This window comes from Callithrix jacchus, chromosome 12, assembly GCF_049354715.1.
Source record: "Callithrix jacchus isolate 240 chromosome 12, calJac240_pri, whole genome shotgun sequence".
NCBI lineage: Eukaryota > Metazoa > Chordata > Mammalia > Primates > Cebidae > Callithrix > Callithrix jacchus.
This window is the reverse complement of record NC_133513.1, coordinates 114,002,056-114,022,499: the sequence shown is the minus strand read 5'-3', so window position 1 is coordinate 114,022,499 and position 20,444 is coordinate 114,002,056. Positions and strand designations below refer to the sequence as shown.

General features: G+C 43.1%; 1 protein-coding gene across 10 annotated transcripts in view; it reads right to left on the bottom strand.

The window, feature by feature from the left end:
- PLPP4 (phospholipid phosphatase 4) overlaps nucleotides 1-20,444 on the bottom strand; it is a 187,244-nt gene that overhangs the window by 24,490 nt on the left and 142,310 nt on the right. For 9 of the 10 annotated variants that reach the window (XM_035269273.3, XM_035269275.3, XM_009010388.5 and 6 more), the window contains one exon: nucleotides 18,196-18,982. The exons of the other annotated variant lie outside the window; for it this stretch is intronic. In XM_035269273.3, coding sequence (XP_035125164.1) covers nucleotides 18,783-18,982 — 200 coding nt within the window. In that variant the 3' untranslated portion in view covers nucleotides 18,196-18,782. Of the gene's footprint in view, nucleotides 1-18,195; nucleotides 18,983-20,444 lie in introns of those variants that run through there. 10 annotated transcript variants of the gene reach the window in all.

Here is a 20,444-nt window from a genome sequence, read left to right as displayed (position 1 = left end):
TGAGAGAGAAAAAGAAAGAGAATGGGAAGCATTTTCTCATTTGTGCCATTACAACTGGTCAGGTCCCCGAGCATTCACTTGTCTTCTATGAGTCTGACAGACACCCTGTGAGTTAAGTAGGGCAGATATTGCTGACATTTTACAGATGAAACTTCTCTAGGATCACGAACCGTCTTGGATCCACTACCCAGTAGTGCTTGTGGAGTCCATTTCAAAGGGATTAAAAGGATTGAAAGTCTGCCCTACAGATAGTGATCAGTCAAGACATCCTGCATATTCAAGACAGCTACCGTTCTTTGCACCCATGTTTAAAATAGTTCAGTCTTAAACTCTAGGCTGATTTGAAGCCCTTGCCCCTTATCTCTCCCAAGCAGTCAAAAGATGAACATGCTCCTCCCAACAGCAACCTGGAGTTCATGCAAGTGTAAGGCTTCGTGAAGGCATCAGCCACCCTCTGGCAAATTATTTTACAAGTCGAATAAGCCAATGTTTTTGTTTCAGTGTCTTCACTTTTTTCTTCCTTGTTTATTTGTCCACTTAGTCACTCACTCTTGGAGGTGAATTGTATTCCCTTCTGGGGCCCCCAGTGTCCCAAAGGAAGAAGAGTTTGTGAACTGTGCTAATAATGCTACAGTATACCTAACCCCAACCCTGCTGTATATGCTCTTTGCCACATGACTCAGATCACTGGTCTATCTTCTGTGAGCCCTCAATCTTTCTCTTTAAAGTGTTAAGACACTGAATAATCAGTCCAATTTCTAATCAGAGCTTTTACTCATTGTTAGTCAAAAGTAGAGAAGAAAATAAGGCCTTATGAGAGACCTGTGCCCATGGTATTTAGAGGAGTATAGAACCTCACAAGTCATCTAGTTCAAAGCTTTATGGTGAGTTATCACTAACAGTTTCCTTCTCCAAGATTAGTCAGTAAGTAATAGTGAAAATAGGAGCCAGTTTCTCAGATAGCTGTCAGGGATCAAGCACGTTTTCTAGATATTTTACATGAATTGATTTATTTAATTTTCATAGTAACTTCCTCATATCACCATGTTACAGATGAACAAACTGAGGGTAAGAGTTTAGATAACTCACCCAAGGACACATAGTACAGCTGGAATATAAATCTGTGGGTATGAAGCTGTGTTTGAGCTAAGATTTGAATAATTCTAGAACTGTTACTCTCACCCAATCAGCTATACTTTTTCAACCAAAAGAAGAGATTTATGTATTTATATGTGTATCTATAAACATACACGTGTGTGTGTGTATGTGTGTGTAAAAGCATGCATATGTATATATAGTATAATAGGCCCTCCCTACTTCCTTGCCCAGCTCAGGGCCTGGGAGAGGGAGAGACCCAGAGCACAGAACAGCAAAGCCTCTCATTCTTTTTGATTCTCTTTCAGCAGTAAAGATGGAACCTGAATTAATATCTCAATAAATAATCCTGCCCTCGATGGACCAGCCAATGAGCATTCAGCACTATTTACCCATCTTTTAGCTGGTGTGGGGGACAAGGAGACCTGAGTGTGAAGATAATTGTAAAGATTTCAAAGGTCTTTCTTTCTTACTGAAATGACAAAGCCTGAGAGGTTCCTCCCTTCAGACTCAGGATAACGAGACAGCATTTGCACACTTAAAAAGATTTTTCTCTGTCCTGAATGCTATTTTGTTCCACAAAAGAGCTCTGCTCTCCTGCAGGGGAGGCCGATGAAATTCTATTGCAGCCAAACAGGTAACCTGATAATATGAGAGGTCCACAGAGAAGGAGGAGCCAGAGACACACAGAGAGGCAGAGAGGTGCTGGCAGAAGAATGAACAGAGAAGTCATAGACAATACAGTGATGTACAGAGACGCAGAAAAGACACTCCAAGGACATAGAGACCAAGACGAAACCATAAAAAGCACGGCCAAAGTGAGAATGCACCAGTGATCAGCTATACATTAAAGATGCTGCCTATCATTCACCAAACTCAACTCATTTCAAATTAAAGTAACAGCTATACTATTTAGGCCCCTTGGGGGGAAAAGAAACAATTTAATTGAGTGGGCTATCATATTGTAAACCTGCTTCAAGGTGTCTGGTCACTCAAAGTAGTATATTTACTCTCCGTTGCTCACGCTCCGTCCCCAGACACTCCTCTGCATGCATTTGGTCTCTCTTTCTGGGGTTGGTTTAAAAGCTATCATGGCCTCCTTTTTCTGGCCATTCTGGCAAATGCCTCTTAGTTTGCAGGTGTGTTTCAATCAATGGGCCTATAGCTCTAAGTATGCAATTGTCAGCTTCTTGAAAGATCTTTGTAAGTCACATTGGAATAAATTATATCATATGAGATTGGATTGGGGTGTGTGCTTTATAAATGAGTATGATTGCCAATACTTGGGTTAAAAGGAAAAAAAAAAGAAGGTTTTTGTTTAGCTTGTTGATTTGCTTTGTTTACTGGAAATAATGTCCCTCAAGGTATCTGCAGTCTGGTGGATTTGTTGTTGTTGTTTTTGCTTCTCTCCCCGTAGCCCAAATGAGACAGCTTTGAACTTCCTGAAACACTTTTAGAAGAACAAGCCTTCTATCTCCTATAAGAAGGAAAAGACAGTAGAATTTGTTTCCAGATTTTATCTAAAATAAGAAGGCCCTCAGGGAACTCTGGCATAATTAGAATGATAGGCCCCAAGAATCAAGAATTCTCTCTCTTTTAGCCATCAACTTGGGTAAGGAACTTAAACTTGGTGAGCCAACCTTACAGGGATAATTGCAACGACAAAATAACAGGATGTACCCATTCATTAATGCAGTAACATTAATACTGGGGACAGGGCTGTGAATGAGACAGAGGGGATCCCTGCTTCCTTGAAGCCTGTACTCTAGAGAAGGCAGAAAGGAAAAAATATGTATGTATTAGTACAGTAGGGCTGCCATAACAAAGTGCCACAAACTGGGTGGTTTAAACAACAGAAAAGTATTGTCTCACCATTCTGGAGCTGAAAGTTCAAGACCAAAGTGTCAGCAGGGCTGATTCCTTCTGAGGGCTGTGAGGAGAATGAATCTGTCCTAGGCCTCACTCCTTGGCTTGTAGATGACCATCTTCACCATCCTTCTGTGTAGATCTATGTCGAAACGTTCTCTTCTGAATAAGGATGTCAGTCACATTGGGTGAGGGCCTACCCTAATGACCTCATGTTCACTTGATTACCTCTGTAAAGACCTTGTCTCTAAATAAAGTCACATTCTGAGGTACTGAATGTTAGGACTTCAACATACAAATTTTGGGGGCAGGGACAATTTGACCCATAATATGAACAATATAACATAACAGGAAGGAACTTAGGAAAATACTATGAAATATAATTGTGTTGGGGAAGAGGCAGTGCCATCACAGTGAGGGCAGGTAACATCAAGGCTGGTAACATCAAGGCTGAGGCCTGAAGGAGGAGAAAGAACTAGGTGAGGGAGAGCTTTCCAGGCAGAAGCACATGAGGGCAGTCGGAAATTGCTCAGCTAGTTTTGAAATTGTCCCCCAAAAAACTTTATAAAATTGATTAAAAAGGCTTTTACATTGTTTGTGGGAGTGTAAATTAGTTCAATCATTGTGGAAGGTAGTGTGGTGATTCCTCAAGGATCTAGAACTAGAAATATCATTTGACCTAGCAATCCCATTACTGGGTATATACCCAAAGGATTATAAATCATTCTACTATAAAGACACATGCACAAAAATGTTTATTGTGGCACTGTTCACAACAAAGACTTGGAACCAACCAAAATGCCCAACAATGACAGACTGGATAAAGAAAATGTGGCACATGTACACCATGGAATACTATGCAGCCATAAAAAGGGATGAGTTCATGTCCTTTGCAGGGACATGCATGAAGCTGGAAATCATGAGTCTTAGCAAACTAACACAAGAACAAAAAAACAAATACTGCATATTCTAACTCATAAGTGGGAATCGAACAATGAGAACACATGGACACAGGGAGGGGGACATCACACACCAGGGCCTGTTTGGGGGTGGGGATTAGGGGAGGGATAGCATTAGGAGAAATATCTAATGTAGATGAGGGGTTGATGGGTGCAGCAAACCACCACAGCACATGTGTATCTATATAACAAACCTGCACATTCTGCACAAGTACCCTAGAACTTAAAGTATAATAATAATAAAATATAAAATTAATTAAAGGAAAAAAGTAAAATTCAACTAGGCTAGCAACATAATCAGCAGAAATTACTAAGCCAGTTTGCTCATGACTCCAGGATAAGGTAGCCCTCATCACAGAGCTCTTTGTTCTATGGTAAAATCTAAGTGTTTCTCCTTTAGATTCTACAAACTAATAACACTATCCATCCCCAGCTCTGAAGGGCCGGCTCCTGGAAGACACAGTTTCCACATCCTGATAATTTCACTCCCTTACCAGACCAATCAATGACCCTGTATTTTCCAGCCCCTCACCCTCCACAATCCTCCTAAAAACTTGCCTAGAACCCCTCTGCAAACAGATATGAGGCTGAGAATTCCTCCCATTTCCTTGTTCAGAGGCCTTACAATGATTAAACTCTTTCTCTACTGCAAACCTTGCTGTCTGAGTATTGGCACGTTGCTGCACAGTGGGCTTGTGAACTTGCCAGTTTTGTAACAGTTTGATGTAAAAAAAGAAAGAGCCCAGATGAAAAGAGACAATGATGTGGATAAATCTTAAATGAAAAAAAAAATCCAAGCCCAAGGACTACATCTTGTATGATTGTATTTATATGACATCCCAGCAAAAGCAAAAATCAGGCAGCAGAAAGCAGATCTAGGGTTGCCTGGGGCCAGGGATAGAGAGCAAAGGAGCAAATGGCGACTTTGAGGTTGAGGGAAGTGCTTTCTGCCTTGGTGGTTATACAGTTATGTATTAGTCGGGGTTCTTCAGGAGGACAGAACCAATAGGATATATATACGCACACACATATATATATAGGATATATACATAAAATATGTGTAAAAAGTGTATAATTATATATAAAAGATACACATATATACATATATTATATGCATAGTAAACATAATAAATATATAATATATATTTACATATTATATATCACATATTTATCATATGTAATATATATTTACATATTATATATCACATATTTATCATATGTAATATATATTTACATATTATATATCACATATTTATCATATGTAATATATATTTACATATTATATATCACATATTTATCATATGTAATATATATTTACATATTATATATCACATATTTATCATATGTAATATATATTTACATATTATATATCACATATTTATCATATGTAATATATATTTACATATTATATATCACATATTTATCATATGTAATATATATTTACATATTATATATCACATATTTATCATATGTAATATATATTTACATATTATATATCACATATTTATCATATGTAATATATATTTACATATTATATATCACATATTTATCATATGTAATATATATTTACATATTATATATCACATATTTATCATATGTAATATATATTTACATATTATATATCACATATTTATCATATGTAATATATATTTACATATTATATATCACATATTTATCATATATAATATATATTTACATATTATATATCATATATTTATCATATATAATATATTTATATATAATGTAAATGTATACATGTAACAAATATATAATTATATATAAAATATGCATTATATATAATAAATATATACAAATATAATAAATATATTTATTTATAATTACATATTTATATTTATTTATAATTATATATTTATTTATTTATATTTATATGTATTTATATATAAATATAAATTATATATTTATAATATATATGAAATAAATATAATTATATATATTATTATATTTATATATATTTACATATAATATATATTATATATTTATATTTGGCAACACCTCCCAGACACACCTAGGACCAATAATTTGCATCCTTTAATCCAATCAAGTTGACACTCAGTATTAACCATCACATATCCTAGAAAAGGCGTTAAATCAGATAGCGGAAAACAGATCTAGGGCTGCTGCCTGGGTCCAGGGATGGAGAGCAAAAGAGCAAAAGGCAGCTTTGAGAATGAGAACTGCCTTCCATCTTGGTGGCTAGATAGGTAAATACAACATTCACAATTCAAACACCATACACTTAAAGTAAGTGAAAAATGTTCCCTGAAAACTGCCTTAATAAAAAAGAAACACACATATACACCCTTGGACTGGAGTGGAAGGTGAATTTGGGGGAAGCGAATGTGGCACTGATGGGTGGGAGGCATCCCAGCAGCTCAGGTGAGCAAGGGTGACAACAGGGGTGGACTGTGGTGGCCTCACTGAGCTGGGGGGAGTGGTTAGATGTGGAGTCCACTTTGAAGGTAGGAGCCAGAGGGGTTGCTGATGAATTAGAAAAAGAATCAGGAAAAGGACCAATCAAGGCAGGCCCCTAGGGCTGGGGGTTAACTAGGTGTGTTGATAGTGGTCCCAGAATGCACATCACACTGACTGTGAAATGCCAACCAAACATAAAGCAATGCCATCATTTCCCGAAATCCCCCTTTCTAAGATAGAGCGCACCCCAAGAACAGCCTGGTAAAACTGTCTCTTCTGCACTGTGTCCAGCAGGCAAAACAGGGGACAGAAGTTCCCACACCGGGTGAGATTGAGATCCGTGTGGGTGAGGCTCATCACAGAGTCCCAGTTCTGGTCCCCAGAGTCTAATTCGGTGGCTCTGGGATGGTGCTGGGATTCGATGATCACGTGAATGAGGACACCACGGCACCTGTGTGCTGCAGGCAACCTGAGAACCCAACTTTGAGAACACGGCCTCTGGGAGAAAGGGAACAACACACCCCTGCTGCCTGCCCCACCACAGTCCACAGCTGATCCTGGGTCAGACACAGGTTATATCTAAACCTTATTTAGAGAAAAACCTGACAAATTCGATTTAACAGAGTTTAACTGAGCAAAGAAGGATTTGCGAATCGGGCAGCCCCCAGAATCACGGCAGATTCACAGATGCTCCAGCACAGCCACGTGGTGGAAGAAGCCTTATGGACAGAAGTATGAAAGTGATGTCCAGAAAAGAACAGTGCAGGACAGAACAGCCGATTAGTTACAGCTCTCGGTGTTTGCCTTATTCGAACATGGTTTGAGCAGTTGGCTGCCTGTCATTGGCTGAACTCTGTGACTGGCAAAAGAGCAGGTTATACTCTGCTTACACGTTCAGTTAGGTAACAGTTCACTCTGCATGGAGAAACCTTTAGGCTGAACTTTACATATGTAAGCAGGCAGTTTTAGGCTAAATGTAATTTAACAACCTGAAGCCCCTGGGTGGGGCTGCTTTGGATTTTGATGCCACTGGGCAGTGGCCTAGTTCACTGAGTCACTTCCCCGGACCAGCTGCTTAGGTCACTGCTGAGGACACAGGATCACCTGTCCATCAAGAGATGGACTCCCACCCAAGGCAGATACCAGGGGGTCGTCCTGAGCTGAGGTTGCATGCAGCCAAGCCCTCCCAATCCAGGCTGGGAGTGTGTGGAGTTTGGAAATGGGGTTGGGGAGTCCAGGCTGGCAGCGTGGTCAGGAAGGTGAAGTGGACCCCTCAGGGTGCCCCAAGGCAGGATCTCAGCCTCTTCCTTGGGGGACTATTGAGATGGCAGTTGTGCTGGGGTTGGGAGGGCAGGCCACCTCTATGGGTACCCAGAGAGCACGGAGAGGAGGAAGCTGGCTGCACAGCAGGCACACAGAGGAAATGCATGCAGCAAGTCCCAGACTGCAGAAACTCTCATCTCCCAGAGTCTCTTCCATCCTGTTTCCTGAAATTCAGGGGTTCTGGGCAGAGGAAGCAGAAGCAATCAAGCCTGTCACCATCTCTGAGTGCTCTCCTGAGCCTTCACCTATGGCAGCTGCCTCCTCTTCTTCCCGGAGCCGGTTTTGGCTGGCCTTAGTCTTCTGCAGCATCCTAGGGCTTCCCTCTGCCCCCAAGGATTCCACATTCACTGGCCACCTGTGCACCTCGATGTCCACTGGGCCCAGCACCTGCACTCCTTCCTGCTCTGACCTCATTACAGGGTGGTGACCTGGAGGCTTGGAGGCCCACAGTCAGGGTGCTCAGCTACAGCCTAGAAAGCTCTCAGCCGGCTTTCCTGGTCCCCAGCTTAGATCTTCAGCGTGGGCTGCTGCTCTCCCAGCCCCCACTTCTCCACAAATCTCCATCCCCCTTGGACTTTCCAGGTTCAAGCTTCCCATTTACATTCCCAGTTCCATTCTGCCTGCACATGCTTGTCCTTAGAGCACGTTTCTGGAACAACAATCTAGTAATGAGATTCCAACAAAAGAAAGAGACACGAGGAAGGAACAAGGCTCTCTTCTGTTTCTTAATTTTCATTCATTCAGAAATACTAATTGAGTCTCTATTGTGTGCCAGGTTCCATTCTAATGCTGGAGACACAGACAACTCAAAACAGATGTCCCCCACTCAACGGGCACATGGCACACAGGGAATAGATGCCTCATTACTTCCGTTTAAGAAACAAAATAGCCACTGCAGCGATTCCCAGCAGGCTGAACATGTGTTTATATCCACTCCTCCTGCATCCACTGCAATGATAGGACAGTCATAGACCAACCGTAAGGACTGAGGAAATGGGAGACAGTAGAAGAGGGATAGATTTCAGCAGTGTTTCAAACATAAAAAGGTAGATGGACAACAACTTCAATCATGTTTCTCTGCTCGGACAAGGGCCTGCACAGGGAGCACGCAGCTTTGCGATGCAGAATTCCATTCCCCAGGCAGGAAGAACAACCAAATTCACGGCAAGCCGGAACCGTGTGTGGTGTTAAATGTGCAGGCTCTGCAGAGAGATTGCAGGATTCAAATCCCTGTTCTCTGCTCACTGGCTGTGTGAAATAGGTCAAGGTTCTAAACCTCTCTGTGCCTCTTTGTCCTCATCTGGCCCATGATATTTCTCCATGTGGGCCAGGCTGGTTTCACAGGGTCAGCAAAAGTGTCTTTCTCACAATGCTGTGCTGAGTGCCTGAGAACCTGATATAAGCACGTACTGCAGCCCTGGACATAGAGTGAGCACTCAGTAGCTAGTTAATATATGTGTGTATACAGAATGATAATATTAAATTAAATTAAAATATATTATATAATATATATACTATAGCATACACAATATATAATTGATAGATTGATAGACAGATAGATGATAGCACAGATGGCCTGGAGGCCACAGGAGAATCCCAAGGGTTATTATATATATATAGATACACATATATGTATAATATATAGAGAAAGAGAGTAGTATATAGGGGCAGCTATTATCATTGCTATTTCTTCCTCTCTCTCAGCTCAGAGGGTCTCCCAGAGCAGCCAGTCCTCATGGCCTGTCCCCAGAATGGAAGAACAGGTGGAATCTAATGCCATCACCCCACAGTATCTTTGGCAAGTTGTGTGGCATGCCTTTGTTTTGAGTTAATAAATCCCTTTCCCTCCATTAGATTAAAAAAGGAAGGGTTCTGTCTGCCTTCTCCTCCACATCTCCAAGGTGTGACGCTTTGCCATAGACTCCCAAATCACTTGGCCTCATGCAACCATTGTGCCAGGAGGAGCATGAGGTGGTACCTGTCCAGCCCCTGCATGTCACTGCACAAAGTTGAGTCTACAGAAGGAAGTGACACCTGCAAGGCCACATGCTGGTGACTGTTGGGGATGGGAACGCAGAGCCCTGGGCCTCACCTGCTATCTCTCCGTTGCTTCCCGTGTGAAACTGGCCACAATTCAAAGAGATGGGCAGAGCAAAGAGGGTTTTATAATACGTGAGCCTCAGGCCATATTTTGTCCCAAACCACACCTGTGTCTCCCACTCCTGTCCCTCCCTGCCCTTGCCACATGGCTCCTTGTCATGTGGCACCAGGCTCTCCAGAACCCCAATGTTGGAAGGTGTCCCTCTGAACATTGATGATTTTACACCACGATGGAACAACTGGATTCTCAATGGCCAGAGGTGCAGGGAGAGCAGTCAGATTTGTCCTGAGGAGCAGTGACAAGTCGGATGGCACCACCGTGTGAGAGAGGAGATCAGCAGGATTCCCCCGTCACAGCAGCAAACAGGTGCCCCCAGCCGGATGGCCTTTCCTAAGTGCAGATTTTCAGGCTGATCTGGACACCCAAGATTCCTAGCTTCTGTGCTGAGGAGTCCTAACCTTCCCTTGACATGGCAAGGCCCCAGTTCCCTGAGAGCCTGCTTCCCAGCTGCTCTCTGGTTTGGGGCCTGCAGTCAACACCTCTGGAAGTCCATTTGGCAATCCAGAGAATACTCTGAGCATCTGGGGGAAGAAAGCACTTGCTGGCCTCACCCTTGGGACTCTCCTGTGGCCTCCAGGCCATCTTTGCTTTCTCCGCTCCTCCTGGAATCTGAGGGGTTCTTGTCCCCAGGAGATCAGCCTGTCCTCCTGACATTGGTACAGGAGACAACAAACCTACACCACAGATACATGAGCTTCAGCAGAGCCAAAGAAGCAAGGGCTCTGCTGTACATAGGCCTGGATGCTATTGTCTTGCTCTGACAAGCTGTGTGATCTTGGGCAGGTGGCTTGCCTTCTCTGATCCCCAGTTTGTTCATCTGTAAAGTGGTGGAAATTGCATGAATGACCCCATTATTACTCTGGACACAGAATATCCAGTGCTACTCAAAATCCTGGCACTGAGTTCTTAGGAAGAAGCCTCTGTACAAGGAAGGCCAGGGAGTGTAGAATTCATCTATAAAAAAAAAAAAGAAAAGAAAAGAAAAGGAAAAGGAAAAGAAAAAAATTCATCTACCAAAGATTTTAAACAAAATGGTCAGCATGTGAGAGAAGCTGAAGATACAACTCTTCTGGGAAATGCTTTCATGTAAAACAGCCCTCACAACTCAGTGACAGATCACACTGACCAATCGCAAGAGCTAACATTTATTGAGCACTTACTGTGTACCAAGCCCTGTACTAAGCACTTTCTGTACACACCTTCTTCATTGAATCCTCACAAAAAAACAGCTTACACATGAGAACACTGAATCTTCGAAATGTTTGTAACTTGCTCAAGGAAGTAACTGAGCTGGATTTGAACCCAAGCACACTGTAGTTTGCTCTTGTTTGTTATGAGGGTGGAAAGCCACTCTATTTTGACGATATTCATCAGGTCAACCCCAAAAGGCAGCCTCTGCTTTGGCTTGGGGGTTCCCCCTCTAGCTATCAGCCGTGAGTGTGACTTCAAGGATCGTTCTTTTCTGTTTGTTTTTAGAGATAGGGTCTCTCTCTGTCACGTAGGCTCGAGTACAGTGATACGATCATAGCTCACTGCAGCCTCAAGCTCCTGGCCTCAAGTGATCCTCCAGCCTGGACAACATAGTGAGACACCGTCTCTACGAAATGACCCATCACTTGAACTCCTGGCCTCAAGTGATCCTCCAGCCTGGACAACATAGAGAGACACCGTCTCTACAAAATGGCCCATCACTTGAACTCCTGGCCTCAAGTGATCCTCCAGCCTGGACAACATAGTGAGACACCGTCTCTACAAAATGGCCCATCACTTGAACTCCTGACCTCAAGTGATCCTCCTGCCTGAAAAACATAGTGAGACACCATCTCTACAAAATGGCCCATCACTTGAACTCCTGGCCTCAAGTGATCCTCCTGTCTCCATCTCCTAAAGTGCTAGGATTGTAAGTGTGAGCCAATGGGCCTGGAAGGGATCTTTCTTGAGCTCCAGGGTACAGATATAGGGCTGACTGGGAGGCCAGGATAATCAGCTGAAGATCAGAATGTTCTACAAAGTCTGCTTCAGGCAATGGCAAGTCCAAGTGAGACACAGTTTATATGATCTAGGGAGAGCTATATAACTATTCACCTTCAGACACTCTCTCGTGTGTGTGTCTGTACATGTGCACACATGTGTGCAAGGAGGTATCTGATTCCTAAGTAAGACTGGGTCCATCATTTTCTAAAACTCTCCTTTCACTGAAGCTCTCTCTGCATACTCACTGGCTCCTGGTGTACAGGTACGAACACTTTTTACCCAATTTCGTTCCATGTGAACGAAAACATTCTGTAATCCCTAAGAGGTTCATAAGCCCTTGGGTCTTTTCACAGGTTTTTCTAATTTCACATTTTTCTCCCATAATTCAAGTATCCATCAGCTTAGCTCACCCTGCTTCTTGAATAGCTGGAGGTTCTCCTTGCCCCTCTCCTGCTCCTATTCTTTCAGGAGGCCTGCTAAGAAGTAAGCCTTGGTGTATGGGGGCTTCTCACTCCATAGCACCCCCAAAGCTGCTTGTCCTGGCCTGCCTTGGGCTCAGTGGGCCCTTTTCTCCCAAATAGCTGGTGCCTGGAGCAACATCTGACTTAGGTTGAATACCTCTCAGGTATATTACTTTTTCTAAAAATCAACACAATGAATTTTGCTGTATTATTAATGCAACCTTCTTATAAGGGGAATCTGGCTCCCTAAGAGGATAAATTGTATCATTACCTACTAGTGGCAGCAGCAATTAACAGAGGGATTACAATTCAATTAGGGTTTTAATACCTGATTGCCATAACAGTGTTGCCAGTGAAATTTTCCTACTTATATCAGAATTGCTATTTACTCTTCAGAGATGCTACAGACTGAGTGTTTATGTCCTCCCCAAATTCATATGTCAAAATGCTAATTTCCATTGTGATGGTATTGAGAGGTGGAGCCCTTTGGGAGGTAATTAGCTCATAAGGGGACAACTCTAATTAATGGGATTAGTGCTTTTATAAGAGGGACCCCAACTAGTTCCCTTGTCCCTGCCACCATGTGGGGACATAGTAAAAAGACAGGGGTCTATGAGCCCTGAAGCAGAGCCTCCCCAGACGTTCCATCTGAAGATGCCTTGATTGTGGACTTCCCAGCCTCCAGAACTGTAAGAAATACATTTGTGTTGTTTATAAGCCACCAGTTTATGATATTCTAGAAAACAGAATATCATATCAGCCTGAGCAGACTAAGAAAAGAGAGTTTCAGTGCTGAGTGCTTTATTCACGTCTCAGATACCCCAGGAATTCTGCAATAATCACAACTATCATGCTCTGATATCTTATTATGTTATTGCAAAGGTAATTGGTATTTTGACAACTACTGTTAATAGCAAAATCGCAATTACTTTTGCATCAACCAACCTAATACATTCTTAATCGCTAAACCATTGTATAAGGTCCTATAGGGTTGGTGGTATTCCTGTTTTGCAGATGCAGACACTGAGGCTCATGGGTATGATACAGTTTGCTCAAGGTTAAGTGGCAGAGATGTTCCCAGGGCTGCCTGGTCCATGCTAAGTGCTTCTCACCCTTCATATCATCCTTGAAGAGCACCCTGTATGTAGACAAAAGCAGGTATTTAGCATCACAGTGTATGATGTCCCCAGGGCATCCGTGACTGTGTTCTGTGTCAGTCTGGGGATCTTTCCAGGGCAAAGAAAGAGGAGACACATAACAAGAAGAGACACCACCCATCGCTCAGCATACATTGTGTTAAGATATTACAGTCACTGTCTGTCGCTGGGAGCGTTATTATTCCTGATTCTTTACAGAATCCACTGGCAAGTAGTCATGGCAGCACCACTGCAAGCACGGGCATGAAAAGACGCCAACAAGGAATGAAAAGGGGCATGTTTCACAGTGAAAACAGTTTCTTCACTGCAGGACTTTTCAGGACCTTTAATACGCTATTTTACATTTGGATCCGTAAGAGGAGAATTTAGAATCTATTTTCATGAAGCTGGACCAGTTCTGTGAAATGCCCTTTGAGAAACACTGGTCTGAGGCCATCTCTTTTTTTCCTCTGCCTTCACACCCACAAAAACTGCTTCTGGATTTCTAGTTCTTCATTTCCTCTACTCCCACACAGCAGCAATAGTGCAAATTACATTAAAGTATTTATCCTTTGGCCTAGGTTGGTTATAGCCAGGGTCTCTCAAAGCCATTTTATAATATATTAACAATTCTTCTAGATCAAAGCAGGTACACGTCCCCAAGCACATGGTGTGCTGAGAAGAGATAGGACATGCCCGTCAAAGCTCTAAACGTGTAAACACAAACACACGTGTCAGGGAAAAAATATTCCCCAAAGAGGCACACATCTTTAAAATTCATGGTAAATTTCACACTGAAATTGGAATTTTGCTTTTTTTTTTTACTTTTTAAAACTTAGGAAAGTGTTTTTGCTTTGTTGTTGTCGTTTTGCTTTTATTTGTTTTGAACTGGGTAACAGAGAGCAAGATCCAAGCGCTGTGTCAGACTTCCCTCGAAATGCTACTATAGCTGGGTGTTTTGTTTTGTGTGTGTGCCAGAATTTGGAATCACTAAATGCTAAAGACTTGGGGAACATGCCAGTTTAGATTAACTACCTGCCAGGCATTCTCTGAAATTTCCACGTGGGGTTTCCATGATGGATGAACTAACCTTTGGAAAGCTCGGTTTTGATAGGTGGGAGTGGAATTTTGAAGCCCGGTGTCATCAATGCAATGCTCTATAAACCTTTGGAAATAACTCTTCCACATCTGGGGAACTGGAACTGATCAAATTAAAGCTCTTCTTTAGAAGATGTTTCAGTTGTAAGAAACAGAAAGCAACTCTAGCTGGAGGGAAAATGCATGCATTGGCAGGCTCTGAGTGGCCCACAATACTGAAGGAAGAGCTGAGCAACCATTTCAGGCAGGCAGGCAGGAAATGGGGCATTCTGGGGTATCTGGAAGTAGGGGCTTATGTTTTCTTCTCTAAGATGCTACCATTAAGGTAGCTCAGCTCTGTTCTAGCTCCTAAGAGTGAGACTGAGATTGGCTCACCTAGGCTTGGGTAGGGAGTGGGAGGGAGAATTTGCCAGTCATCGTCCCTGGAAACTTAGCCCTGTGTGTGAAGATTTTTTCCAAGGAAGGAAGAGCCTTCCCAAGTGGGGTCAACTCCAGATGTGAAGAGAAAGAAGATAACTGTGGATGTGACCCATTCATACTGAACTGGAAAGAATGGGACATACCTTAAGTCGTAAGCAATGGGAAGTGAGAGAACAGAACGGTGAGTTTAAGGAAAAGAACAGTATCTTCAAAAAGTAAAGCTGAGGGGAATGTGCCCCAACCTTTAGGGAAATGGAGGGTTTCCCTGAAGCACCATGGCTTTAGTTAGAAAAGCTCTTTAAGAGAAGGGCCATTCAATAGGGCTAAATAGATTGACAAAAGAGCCAGCTCTTCTGCTGAGATTCTAACCCACTAAGAGGTCATGTGACCCCTAAAGAAGCCTGCAAACAGCCTGCTCTACATTTGTATGTGACCAACGTGCCATTTCTGAGTTTCAATTAAACAAGTTTGGTGCTGTCATAGACGCTGCTCATTGTCAACCCAACAGCCATTCTTTAACCCTTTTCCCAAGCAGGTAGAATCTGCCTCCTGCAAGGAGACTGAAATTGCTGGATACTCCCTCATCCAAGCCTCCTGACTTCTTGGGGTGGACATGCAACATCATTCTAGCCAATGCAAGAAAAGGAAATCTTTCTCGGGATGCTGGGAAACATTTTCCTCCTTGACAAAGAGAGACCCACAAGTAGATTTATCTTGTTACATAACTGGGCTCCTTTCTTTCAGCCTTTGAGCATGATGGGATAAGGATGAGATTCTTGGGGATGCTGCAGCCACTCATGAGGAGAGAATCACTGGCATCCTGAAGATGGTAGAATAAGAGGATGGGAAGGGCTGGGGGCTTTGAGACCATGAACCTCTCAATTTCTGATTATTTTTCATCTTAACCCCTACTGATTAAGCTTCTTTCACTGGAGTGTATTGTCAGTTGCATTCTAAGGTATCTCAATGGAAATAGTTGCCCAAGGTAAAATCAAACGCTCTCATATAAAATAAAGATTCTTGACTTCTCTTGAAAAAAATCAAAAGATCTGGCAATACCGGGCCTGTCTTTCTAACTGGCAATAACAACCTGGAGCTAAAGAGGGTCAGCACCATTTTCCTGGGGTGTATGCTCTTAGTCCTCCACAGTCTCCACTATTCCTTAATGTCCCCCACCCGCCTCATTCACTGCATTCCCTTCCTAGTACCTGAAGGTATCTGAGCTTGTGGCTGCTGGTCTGTAACATGGATTTTGAGTAAGTTTACTCAATGAAGGAAGAAAACCTGGCAGCCCACAGCTCCCAGGGTGGGCTTGGGCTCTTCACACTGTGTGCAACATGCTTTGCTAAAAAGACCGAATTAAGACCCCCACATCCAAAAAGAAACAGGGATTGAGGAATAAATGTTCTCATCACCATTTAGTTGGTGCATTGTGATGTTATATTTACTTCACATTAATAGAGCATGAAATTAAAACATAAGGCTCTGCACAAATGCCTGCCTTTTGCGAACTGGCTTACACTGTTCATTACGGCTCCTGAGCATCCTACCATTGGCCTCCTATTATTACATCATTTGTAATTTTAATTATATTTTAATCAAAGCTTTTATGTGGACAGTCTTAGAATTTCCCGTGGAATTATCAGCATTAATAACTCTCTGTTGTTACTTTGTAGAGTGCTTCCTGGCCATTTATCTTTAAATAAAATTATTTATATTAAATTTACACGTTATGGTCTAGAATTTTAAGTCATCATTAACTGAAGTATAACCCTTTCCCTTTCCTCCTGCTTTCTGTTACTCAGATAAAACTAAGATCAAATAAGAATATGGGCCACATCAGGAGGGGTTTTGTTTTTAACAGTAGTAAATGATTCTTTTCCTACATTTCTATTTTGGGCTTTATTTTTGAAAATTAGAGTTTTCAGTTAAGCTTTGTTTAATTTTCTAATTTTATATGAATTTTAGCTCAGAATTTAAAATTACATCTTTTTAATTGCTATGATTTATTTCTTAAAATATCTCACATTCATCTTCAAAGTTGCTTGCCAATGTAACTGCTATAAATTTTTTAAAAAATGAATGGCTTGACTTTGGATGAAAGTCAATTCAAGCCTCCCCCTCTGCTACTCCATCCATGGGAACTTCACATGCCTCTGTGCCAAAGCCAGTTTGGAAGGACCAGGGCTGGAGAGGGCTGCACTGGGGGTCATGGAGCATGGTCAGTGGTACATGCACTCCAAGGGTAAGCCCATGGAGCTTAACAGAAATGGCTGACCAAAGATATTCTGATGCTTCTAATTTGCACACCCAGCCCAGGGTTGATCAGCTGACACTTTAGGCAGCCACTCGAGTCTCTCAAAATGCAGTCTGTTATGCTAACTGCCCAAAAGCAACACTCTTGGCTGGGCGCAGTGGCTCACACTTGTAATCCCAGCACTTTGGGAGGCCTAGGTGGGTGGATCACTTGAGGCTAGGAGTTCGAGACCAGCCTGGCCAATGTGGTGAAACCCCATGTCTACTAAAAGTACAAAAATTAGCCAGGCGTGGTGGCTGGCACTTGTAGTCCTAGCTACTTGGGAGGCTGAGCACGAGAATAGCTCAAACCCAGAGGTGGAGGTTGCAGTGAGCCAAGATCGCACCACTGCACTCCAGTCTGGGCGACAGAGTGAGACTCCATCCCAAAAGAAAAAAACATAGTGACACTCTAGATAGCATAGATGCATTACCTCATAGCATCCAGGCCAAGGAATCTGAAGAACCACATGGGACATCCAATAGGCACTGGATGAAGGCAAAGAGCTGAGCGAAAGACACAGCACATTCCTGATTCTGTTCTTGTACCTTCTACCAGAGTTCTACCATGCTGAAACATTGCCTGCCAGCTAGGGACAGGAACACGCCACCACCTAGAGAGTCCTTAGAGCAGAGCTCTGCAAAACTCAGATCCTAAAGGGGAAAAACTCTCAGCCTGAAGCTGCTTCTTACCTCCAGTGGCCACCCAGCCACTCCCTTGAGATGGGCCCCAGGCATGAAGTTTCTGATCTGTGAGATGAGTCACACCACTTCTTGTAGAAAAGCCAAGTAAAGCCCCACTCCCCTCAAAATTCACTGTATGAGGTTGAGCTACAGAACTGGTTCATAGACTTAGGCTGAAAGACGGGAAGGATTTGGTGCCCATGAACCCTCAGGGAATTGCAGTGACCTCATCCCCCCACACATGCTCTCAGGCGTCTTCATGCTCAGCGTGTTTGGTGGAGGTCTATGCATGAAGTTATTAATTTTATTTGCTTCCAGATTCAATGATTCAAAAGCCCTGGTAATGCTCAAGCTGTCACTCAAAGTTTCAAATCTCTTTTAGAGACATGAGGTATGAGAAGCTGATGACTCAGAAAGGTTCTGAGCCTTTGCTTCCAAGCTCAACACCTGGAATGACCTACAGACAGAACTGGGTTTGGGTCACTGCATCTCAAAATGACTTGTTGCACTGGGGGCCAACACCAAGTCTTCCAGGTGGGAGGTTTTATTATGTTTTACAACCATGAAAACATAGGAAGGTGGCTGTTACAGCAAACATTTCAGATAGACGAATCGGCCAAGCTGCCCAAAGCCCACCTTCGCAGAGTCTTCCTCGCGTCTCTTAGAGATTGTTCCTGGTGTCCTTCACTTGCAAATTCAAGAATGTTGAAAGTAGACATTTAAAGTAGCAGGAACACCAGCGAAACAGGAGCAGAAGTACGATGACTTTGAGAAACAACTGATGAAAAATACACTACAGAAAACCATTTCTATTGTGTTATGATGTCAGGGTGGCAGATGTGCCCAGGGTTTAGAGTCCATCCTCCCAGGACACTGGTCATACGGGGCCTTCAGTGATCCCCTCCAGAGGCAAGCTGGGTGCGCTGTCAGCTGTGGGCCTCTCCTCTTTCTTCAGTGAGGCTGTGACTCGGAGACTAACGTAGGGTTTATGGCAAGCTGTGTTGGCCAGAGGAGGATAGTGCTGTCTGTAGCAAATGTATGCAAAAATGAGGCCGATGACTCCGCCCACAAAGGAATCTAGGCAGGAAACAGCAGAGCGGGGGAAAAATGGGTTACTGTTTGTTCATATGTGGCCAGTTACATTTTCCAGAAAGCACCTTTGCTACCTGTTCCAGGAACTGGTTTGCTTACAGGACCCCCTGAAAGACTAAAGGAAAGAGAAACCATGGTAGTGGCCTCTGCAAACTGCCATCATTCCTGGCACTTAAACACTTAAACATTAAAAAATGAGTTCTTGATTCTTTTTTCCCTGTACTGCTTTTTGCTTTTTTTTTTGAGAAAGAGTCTTGCTCTGTCACCCAGACTGAAGTGCAGCGACATGATCTCGGCTCACTGCAGTTTCCCCCTCCTAGGTTCAAGTGATTCTCCTGCCTCAACTTCCCACGTAGTTGGGATTACAGGCACGCACCACTACATCCAGCCAATTTTTGTATTTTTAGTAGAGACAGGGTTTCACCATGTTGGCCAGGCTGGTCTCGAACTCCTAACCTCAAGTGATCTGCACACCCCGGCCTCCCAAAGTGCTGGGATTATAGGCGTGAGCCACCACACTGGCCCTTCCCTGTATTTCTTTAACTCACACCTGAGCATTGCATAAACCCAGATTTGTATTCCTGATTTTTGAAATCAATTCTAAATTCTGGAAGAAGAATTCAGCTCATCCCTGTAGGATCTAAATCTCTCGGGAGCTATAATTTGTTTTCTTTAGTAAGTTCCCACCAGAGTCCTGTAATGTTGCTGGTGTGCTGCAAAAAGCCAGCGGGCACACTGGTCTCTGCCTCATGATAAGTAGTTTCCCAGGGATGAAATGAACTTTCTGAGTCACAGACAAAGTGAATAAAAAATTTTAAGATATGCCTGTGTTGGCAAACACAGCAGACCTCTGGCAGAGGTCTCAACACCCAACAGATCTTACCAACTGGGAGGCGAGAGGGGAGCAGGCAAGGCAGGAGGGTGCATCTGCAGGGAATAACAGCCCTCCACCCCAGGGCAGCACCTTGCCAAAGAGCACATTCAGGTAGTTCTCAATAGAGACCTCATAAAAGCAGCTCATACCAGCAACCCTCACTTAGTATCTGCGTGTGTGTTCACTTTAACTAACTATGGGTTATTTTTGCTAAATAGGTTCTAGTCCAGTGGAAAATCTCCCCTAACTAAAAGATTTGGAACTCTTTTAAGGTTGCTGTCAGGCTGAACTGCAATTCTCTGCTGGGGGGTCTCCAATTTCACAGTTATTGTCTTGCCGAATTGTACAGACTTCGCATAGGCAGGCAGGATCAGACTCATTTTCCCCGAAAGAACTGGGCTTGAACCCTGGAGTCCTGATCCTGCAGTTGCACTGGTCCATAGTGCTGTGCTCATTCCCTGGCAGGTTCGTTCCAGGCTTGATATCCACATGACTCTCTGAGGTCCCAGCCTTCAGGATGCAGCAGGCCCACGGCCTGAAGTGTGTGTCCACCTGCATTCAGGTAGAGGGCAA